The 9918-nt window shown below is 35.9% G+C and overlaps 1 protein-coding gene across 5 annotated transcripts in view; it reads right to left on the reverse strand.

Annotated features, from left to right (window-relative positions):
- Positions 1-9918, reverse strand: part of Mllt10 (MLLT10 histone lysine methyltransferase DOT1L cofactor) — a 144213-nt gene that overhangs the window by 83957 nt on the left and 50338 nt on the right. For 4 of the 5 annotated variants that reach the window (XM_028764916.1, XM_028764919.1, XM_028764917.1 and 1 more), the window contains 3 exons: positions 8678-8781; positions 6973-7066; positions 4570-4665 (listed from right to left, as the gene is read on the reverse strand). In XM_028764916.1, the coding sequence (XP_028620749.1) occupies positions 4570-4665; positions 6973-7066; positions 8678-8781 (294 nt within the window). The remainder of the gene's footprint in view (positions 1-4569; positions 4666-6972; positions 7067-8677; positions 8782-9918) is intronic. The other variant, XM_028764918.1, reaches the window with a different exon arrangement.

The following is a 9918-nucleotide window of genomic DNA, read 5'->3' on the forward strand; positions in this document are numbered from 1 at the left end:
GCTGAACCCAGATTAGAATAATAAGTTAAGATTAAGCCAGAGACAAGCCAATGCTTATGGCCTAGGCATTTATTAAACAGTCTCACCATTCCAGGAGCAGAGTCTAGGAGGAAAATCTCGACTTATTTTTTAGTTTCTTTTTTTAAATTTTATTTTTATTTATTTTATATTAATTTTACTTATTTATCATGGGCATTTTGCTTGTGTGTTTGTGCACAACATGTGTGCCTAACATGCTCCAAGGCAAGAAGAAGGCAGCCCTGGGAACTAGAGCTATAAACAGTCGGTAAACCACCACTTGCAGAGAATGAAATCTGGGTCCTCTGGAAGAACAGCAAGTATTCTTAACCATCCCTTACAGTCATTTGGCTTTGGCTTTGTTTTAAAATGTAAGCCCAGCTCTCCCTGAGTATCTATAGGCAGTTAATAGTTGCTGGGAGAGAGGCCTTTTTCCTTCAGTTGTGCATATTTGTGACCTATAAATGACTCTTCATCTATACTCCTATAACCCATTTTAAACTTGCTGGGTCATCCATCCCATAGAAGACAGACCAGACACTAGTAGAAGACAGACGATCAGAGGGAGTGGGACAAGAAAGAATACTGGAGAGTGAATATCACCAAAATCCATTATAGACATATAAAAAAAACAGTATTCTGTAAATAATCATAATAATACATGCTAACCAAAATATAGCCAGGCAGAATGTAGCAGGCCTACAGTCCCAAACTGTGACAGGCTACGGCAGGAGAATTACAATTTTGAAACCAGCTGAACTACAACAAGACATCATCTAAATAAATAAGATCAAAGAGCCATGCTGGGCAGTGGTGGTTGCACACGCCTTTAATCCCAGCACTTGGGAGGCAGAGGCAGGCGGATTTCTGAGTTTGAGGCCAGCCTCGTCTACAGAGTGAGTTCCAGGACAGCCAGGACTACACAGAGAAACCCTGTCATGAAAAACAAACAAACAAAGAAACAAACAAAAACAAACAAAAAAACAAAAACAAAACAAACTAACAAAAAGATCACAGAGTTATAAGCTCTGTTTTTTGGTTTTGCTCAATCTTTTGTTTAATGGAGAATCAAACATATATATACCTAGTTGTTGCAGGATATTTGAGCACACTGTGAACACACTGTGACACTGTGAACAGGAAAAACCTTTCTTGGTATGGCTCAGCCGTGGCAAACACCTTTAACCCAAGAGCATACTGTAAACAAGAGCTAAATTAAATCAACAGCAAGCAAGGAGTCGACAGGGAGTGAACATAAGAAAATCCAGGAAAGAGAAGTAGGGTTTCTGAGTTGACAGGTACTTAAGACAGCGAGAAGGAAAGGGCTTTTTCCAACTGGGACATTGGTGGAGTAGGAGGTGAGCGGGGTAGTTTCTCTGCCTCTCTGTGCTAACAGACTTTCACCACAGCACCTGACTCCTCAGTCTTCATTGGTAAGGCAAACATTTGAGATTTTGTTTTAAAAGCAACACCTGTCTTATATTGCCAGTCCTGTTTCAGATTTTAAAAATTTAAGAAAAAAAAATACTTAGTATTAAATGCAATGTATGAGCAACATGCTTATACTTTACAAAAAAAAAATTCTGGGCTGGAGAGATGGCTCAGCGGTTAAGAGCACTGACTGCTCTTCCAGAGGTCCTGAGTTCAAATCCCAGCAACCACATGGTGGCTCACAACCATCCGTAATGAGATTGGATGCCCTCTTCTGGTGTGTCTGAAGACAGCTACAGTGTACTCATAAATAAAATAAATAAATAAATAAATCTTTAAAAAAAAAAAAAATTCTACAACCTACAAAGAAAGTATGTTTCATGATGGAGATAAACAAAAGTGGTTCATTTAGTAACATTTAAAACAGTATTACTGTCAGTCAGTAGTGGTGCACAACTTTAGCCTCAAGACTTGGGAGGCAGAGACAGGTGGATCTTTGAGTTTGAAGCCAAACTGGTCTACAGAGTGAATTCCAGAACAGCCAGGTCTACACAGAAAAGTTCATCTCAAGAAACAAAAATTAAATAAAATAAAAAGAATAGTATTACCAAAATTTACAAATGTCTGCTGGATATAGCGTCACATGCCTACCAATTTCAGAATTTTGGAGGTAGAAGATCAGAATTGAAGGCTAGCCTAGTCTACAAAAGATCTCTTTAAAAAAAAAAAACAGAATAAAAAAATAAAATACCAAGGTATGCACAGATTATGAATGTTACATTTCAACGGAATAAATCATCTGGTTCCAGGACACATTTCAGTGTCTGACACACACACACTCATAGATACTCACGTCTCTTACATACAATGATGTAGTATAATCTACAGATATCTTCCCACATACTGATTCAACATTACCTGTAACACTTAATACAACGAGGTCTGTAAATGTTCAACACATGTAGCCATTTTTTTCTCTCTAATATTAATCTGTTAGTAGCCCAGGCTGGCCTGGAACTACTGAACCTCCTAATTTATTCTCTGGGTACTGGAATTATACATGTATATCACCATGCCATGCCTAAACATTAAAATCCAAAAGAATATAGGCAGGTAAAGTGTGATGCTTGTCTGTAATTACAACTACTAAGGAGGATGAGGCAACATGACAATTTAAACACAAGGGCTTAAGTCTTGCATGATGAGCAACAAAGAAAGAACCACTTTGTCTAGTGATGACGAATGAGGGGCAGCTTCCAATTCTCCTTACAACAGGGAGAATATCTCTTAAAGTAAGTAAGTGTAAAGACAGAGGGAAAGATCTGTCTGCAACACTCCCATCAATTCAACTATAGTATTGCTAAACATAGTAACATACTTTACAAGTCCTACTCTAAGGTAAGCTAATAAGTCTAATGATAAAATTTACAAAAGGTTTAACTGATGAATGTGCATAATAAACGTCAATTACTAATAAAATATAGAAATGTGGGTTGGGGATGTAGCTCAATGGCAGAGTACTTGTCTTGCATGCTTGAGGCCTTGGGCTCTACTACTAGCACCGGAGGGAGAAAAACAAAACAGTAGATTTAGACCTGATAACAAAAATTGTTCTACTTCTAATATATACTAAAAATAAAGTTCAATTATTGTTTTCAAATCCAAAATCTGGAGCTAAACAAATTGAATTAAATACAATACTTTAAATCTAGAATTTCACAACAATTTACAAAGGTTCGGTAAAATAAAAAACAGCATTCAGTTGTGGGAGGTAAGTGACAAGCACAACCACTAAACTCTATGGATTCAACAGTGTACGCCAGTAACCATCCTTCAATAACATGACAGAGCATACATTCAAATCAGTATGACCATGCAATGCTCATTTCTTAAACAAAACAATGCTTGTGAAATACCTCAACTAAAGACCAAATGCTAAGACTTCACACTGTAATAAGGTCTACCTACAGAAACATATCAGTTTGTAATTTCACATGGAATCTCTTATTAAGCCCCTTAATATTAAACCAACTCCTGTCATTCTAATCATCAAAACTCCAAGCAATGAACATAACCCTTCTGTTACTTTATCACAAAACTACTTCATAAGATAAACGTGTGCAACTGTTGGCTACCAGAGACCTCCAATGTTTACATAAGTTTACTTAAGTATAAAGTTGCACTTACTTTGGTCACAGTAAAAAACTCTCAAAACTAAATATTTGAAAACTTAGTATTATACTTGAAAAAGATACAAACATAATAAACTGAAACCAAAATGTGCCAAAACAACTATACATAAGCATTTCCCAAATCCTAAGCACTTTACAGATATAATGACCTTATTCTCACACATTATATGCAATCTGAAGACAGTTTCTAAACAAGCCCGTATCAACTGTATAAGAACATTCTTTCTCCATTTACGATGCCCTCTTTTACCTTATTTCCATTAAGATACTTCATAGAATTTATCCCTTTGTGCCTCAAATATACTCTTAATCACAAATCAGTATGAATCATTCTATGATATTCACTTTTAACTAATAAAAAATTAATCACAGCCTTTAAAGTAAGTAAAAATGTAAGCAGAAAAATCAGAAGATTAGTATTTAGGCAAGATTTAGTATTTTAATTAAAAGGGCAAAACATTCACAAACAAATGATATATTTGGCCACTAGAAAAAATATTAGCATTGTTGAAAAATAAAAACCAGGCAAGAATATTTAGAATTCAAAGTTGTTCTATTATAAAGGAGAAAATCTGGTGAGAAACTATTACAGGTGAAATAATCAGTTAGTGATACATAGCAACAGACTGTCATTGCTCAGGTCATCACAAGATTTTGTAAGATGACTTGTTACACATGCAAGAAATCACTGTCATGCTATCAATCAACTTGTATTTAAATTTTCAATTCCAATGGTCAAAACCATATTTACAAATATGGCATTATTTTAAACCTAGTCTTTGATTTAATATTCTATTAGGCCAAATTTTTTCTGAATTTCAATATTTACATTTAGCTGTTAAAAAAAAAAACCACAATTTTACCTAAAAAGATTTTTAAAGTTTATTAATTGATGTGCTACATAATTAGCAACAACAAATCCACTTACTTTTTTCTCTTTCTCATGATGTTTATCCTGAGAGTGAGAGGAAGAATCACTTAAACTTTGATCATATGACCTATTAGATCCCCGTTTGCTCTTTTTCTAAAAAAGAAAATATATACATATGTATATATGTATATAAAAAATCCACTTTTTTATTTAGGTTTAAACTACTTTCACTATAAAATGTTTTTAAAGGTCTAAAGTTTTTTTTAAATCAGTATTTCAATATACACAATAAAGATTAAACACAATCCACTGCATTACAAAGAAAAGAATTAATTCTAAATTTAATATCAATGCCATATTTTTGCATATTTATTAAGATGTGTGAAAATAATCCAGGCATAGTAGCATATATGTTTAATCCTAGCACTTGGGAAGCAGAGGCAGGGAGATCTCTGAATTCAAGGTTAGCACGGACTATAGAGAGAGAAAACATTCCAAGGATACACAGACTCTCTGTCCTCCTCCCCAAAACTATCAAAACATACCTTTTTTGAAATAAAGTACTACATTCTCAAAGTTCACTTTAAAAAAAAAAAATAAAGAAAAGCTTTAACAACAGACACCATGTTAAGGAAGAATGCCTCTGGGGATAGTGGCACACACCTGAAATCTCAACACTTGGGACACAGGAGAAAAATAGATGGCAAGCCTGGAAGACCAGGAAGTCAGCATTTACAGAGTTACTTTATGCCAGTAATAAAGCAGGAAACATTGACTTTCAATACTGAGAAAACCAATTCTCAGAAAGCTCTACACGTCATGTATTAACAAATGAAGACACATCCGTGTCAGAGCCATGCATTTTTTAAAGTATTGCTAAAAACATTATACATATTTCTTCTTTAAAATATAAAACTTCATGATACAGTTTGAAGGTGGCACCATAACTAATTAGTTTTAAACTGGTTTTTAACATGACTGTAAGCAAGTTCAAGTTGTATGCAAGTTATATTTACTAACCAGATTGACTTTTTACATCTAGCAAATAGGATTACATCAATAATTAATAAACTAATAAATTAATAAAAATCTAGTTGTACAAATGTCAAAATGATTATATTTATTTAGTCTCGTGCAGCCAGGCAGGCCCTCTCACCTCAACCCCTCCCTCCTCTCAAGTGCTGGCTCAGTAGGTGGTGTCACAAACATGCCACCAAACCCAGCCTCAAACTTTTCAATTTTATAATATCTAAACTTCATGCAAATAGTTTGTTTCTATCAGCCACTAAGATAAGTCAGTCATCAGCAAACACTGATAAAGACACACACTTTTAGGTATAGTCATGCATCATTTAATGAGAAATACTGGAACAACATGCTATGTTAGAACCACTAGTTATATGACTCTACCTACATACTGAAGAACTGAAAAACAGTAAAAATATGTATTTTTCAAAAGAAAATGGACATAAGTACTTAAAATCCAAAGTTTCCAACTATGAGCTAGAGAGACAGTAGTTAAGAGCTCTTTCAGAGGATCTAAGTTCAGTACCTAACACCCACAGGGGCTCACAACCCAATACCAGGGGAACTCACATCCTCTTCTGTTTGACCTCATAGCACACATGTGGTGCACACACAAAAGGGTGGTATACACACAGGTAGGCAAAACACTAACACATAAAATTTCAAAAATTTTAAAAACAATAGGCTGCAAAGGCTTCTAAACATTTCCACAATCGATGCAAGACTGACTTTTGTAACCATGAAGTCTGACTAAAACCTCAAAATCTTTCAAACATGGGTCTAAATAATATCTTTTATCAAAGTCTCTAATCAAGTTACAAAACAGCCTCTTTTCTACTTTACTATACCCTCGTAAATGAAAAGAGAAAAATCAAGTCTATAACAAAGAAAATGGGTGAGACCGGGGCAACAGGAAGATGAGGCCAGTGACAAAAATCCTGAGTAGGAACAGGAAGTCAAAGCAACTGAAATATTAAAATAAACACTTTCCTAAAAATTAAAGTTTTCACTAAATGGTATCTGCTATCAATTACTAGTATATACTCTGATCTATAATATTGTAGTAAAACAGAATATTTTTTAAATGATTGGTTCTTTCCATTGTCAATAAAGAACAAGCTAAATGTCTTCCCATACTCCCCCATCCCCACCCCCAAGACAGGGTTTATTAATTACTCTGTGTAGCACTGGCTGACCAGAACTCTGTAAACCACACTGGTCTCAAACTCACACAGATCTGCCTGCCTTTACCTTCCAAGTATTGGGGTTAAAAGCGTTCACCACCCACCACCCAGTAAGCTAACTGAATTCAATCTTCACTGAAAATCAAGGAAAACCTGTGACTATGTTCTTATTTTATGCCCTTTTTGTGGTGATATCACCATCTTGTCAAACTCAAGTGCTATTTAATCTTGAATTGAAAACCGCTCTTACCAGCTTACTAAAGTGGTATTTACAGTAACCACAGTACTGGACATTGTCTGCACCATTCCCTTCTTCTTCACAAAGCAGCCCGGCAAACTGAGCACTGCGAAATAAACACCAAAGTTGTCAATACACCTCAAACCATGACATATTTAGGCATAGAAAATTAACTTTTTGACACCTGTAAGACAATATAAAGGAAAATGGGATAAGATAGGGGCCAGAAGTCTAACTCTACTGGGAACAATCTGCTTTACTTCTTTAGTATGTGCAAGGACCTACTTACACCCCTGTTCCCTCACAAAAGGAAGGAGACAGAAAAGCTCTACTGGAGCTGTGGCCAAGGATATTTCACCTCCACTTGCAATTACTTTATCATTCTTTAAAATTATGGTTATATTTACAATAAATTCTTCATCTCTCATGAATAAAGATGTATCAAAATTTTATGTCACCAAACAGCAATTAAGTTGCTTTAAAAGTTGCATATAGGGGCTAGAGAAATGGCTCAGTGGTCCAGAGCACTGACTGCTCTTCCAGAGGTCCTGAGTTCAGTTCCCAGCAACCACATGGTGGCTCACAACCATCTGTAATGAAATCTGATACACTCTTCTAGTGCGTCTGAAGACAGCTACAGTGTACTCATATAAATAAAAATAAATCTTTTTTTAAAAAGTTGCATATAATGAATGACACACGCCTGTAATCCCAAGTGCTCAGGAGGACTAGTTGAGCTTGAAACAAGCCTAGATAACAGTGAGAGCCTATGAAAACAAAGCAACAGTGTTTTATTAAGATAATTGTAATTTTAGAAAATATTAAAAAAATAGTGATATAAAAACAGCAAGAGGGGCACAGCTAAAAACCTTTTCTCTTTACAATTAGTAATTTTCAATTTTAAAATCAATATTGGTGCAAATTATGATCATGCCTCACTAAAGGTCTGAAACAGCAATGTGGTGATGATTACACAGATGCAAACAATGTACTTTCCTTCTGTGGGATAGTTCTAGGGTTTCTCATATGTGAGGCAAGAATATTACTACTAAGTTATACTACTACCCCCTTTTATTTGTTAAGTCTTTATTCGTGAATTCGGTGTGTATTTTTGAGGGGTACAACCCTGGACTGCATTTATCATGTCAGAGAACAACTTAGGAGAGTTGGCTTTCTTTCCACTATGTGGGATCCAAAGACTGAACTCTGGTCATTGAGCTTAACAAGCAAGTACCTTTCCTTGCTGAGCCATTTCACCAGCTCTTTTGTATTTTAAAAAAACATGCCCCTTCTCATGAGCTCATCCAAAGTGGCTTTGAGCTCATTCTATAACCCAGATAGGCCTTGAATTGGCAATCTCCCTCCTCTAATTCCTGAGTATCAGGTATTGCATGATTTTGCCACCAGGCCTGGGTAAAACTTCATCAATTTAAAAGGAAAAATTCTTTTCAATTCTTACATGCTTCAAAATCACAGCACAGTAAGCAAGATCAACACATGCTGTTTTGGTCAAAAACAAAAAAAAGAGGGCTGGGATGTAGCTGGGTCAGTGTTTTTACAACATCCACAAGGTACTAAGTTGATCTGATCCTCAGCACTGAATAGAAAGCCTATTCCAGAAACATGCATTGTAATGATACATGGGAAGGTTGATATTTAATTTCATGTTACATAACGCGTTTGCCAATTGTATTTCTTTACAATGATGGAAACATACCATGTTACATGGAAAGCCTGTCGACATCCATGTTTATTACATGTCATGCAAGCACCAGTGGCTGCTTTGCTTTCTCTTCCTTGTTCATCACATATATAGCAAGTCTTGGGATAAAGAGAACAGAACAGAAATGAGACAAAAATCACAGACATACTTAATTATGAATCTGCATTTTACTGCTATCTTCAGAAACTGACACCAAATTTTTTATCTAATCTTCTTTACTGAAGAGGGTGAGTTCACAACACAGTTTTCATTAGCCTTTCACTGGACTCACAAACCCTGCCAGACAAGAGCCCTCTTCTTCACTGGCACTGAGATAGGATATGATTTATTCCATATCCTATGGGATAAAACATGTGAGTGAACTTAAGGATACTTCAACTCTCCACAGTAACAACTAATGCCCAATAACATGATATGTTGAAGTAGAACACATGTTCGCTTAAGAAATCATAAATTCTTTAAACTGCAGCAATTTTAACTGCCATTTTGTTCATTTCCCATGTAAAACTAGGCTTTCCCAGATCAAAATCATGGGTGGCCATTTGATAGAAACTTAATTACAGAAATACTGTTTTACTATCAGCAGTATATAGGTAAGTAAAATAAATAGCCAACCAGAAGTTGATTACACAAAGACCAATGTCCAACTTCTGTAATGCCCATAAGGGGATTTTAAGAATCAGAGGGAGGTTAAAAGAACCACAACAACTTCAAAGCCAGACAAGATTACATAGCAAGTTCCAGGCTAGCCTGAGTTAGATAATAAGACCCTGTTTCAAAATAATAAATAGGTTATCAGTTCTTCTTGAAAGGAAACATTTAGAATAATATAATTTATAATAATAACAATGAGTCACGCGCATATGATGCCAGCTCTAGGGAAGCAGGCACAGGAAGATCTCTGGGGCTTGCTGACCAGGCGGCTCACCTGCCTAGCCTACTCAGCAAGCTCCAGGTAGGTTAAGAGACCCTGCATATAATAACAAGATGGATGGCACCTGAGAAATCACACCAAGGCTGGCAACTGGCCTCTATGCATATGTACTGATAACTTAGGTATAGTCACAACTGTACAGTACAGTACAGTTCACTACAGTACACTACAGTGCACTACAGTACAGTACAGTACAGTGCACTACAGTGCACTACAGTACAGTTCACTACAGTACACTACAGTGCACTACAGTGCACTACAGTACACTACAGTGCACTACAGTACAGTACAGTGCACTACA

Source organism: Grammomys surdaster, unplaced genomic scaffold (assembly GCF_004785775.1).
Source record: "Grammomys surdaster isolate TR1022 unplaced genomic scaffold, NIH_TR_1.0 146, whole genome shotgun sequence".
NCBI classification, from domain to species: Eukaryota; Metazoa; Chordata; class Mammalia; order Rodentia; family Muridae; genus Grammomys; species Grammomys surdaster.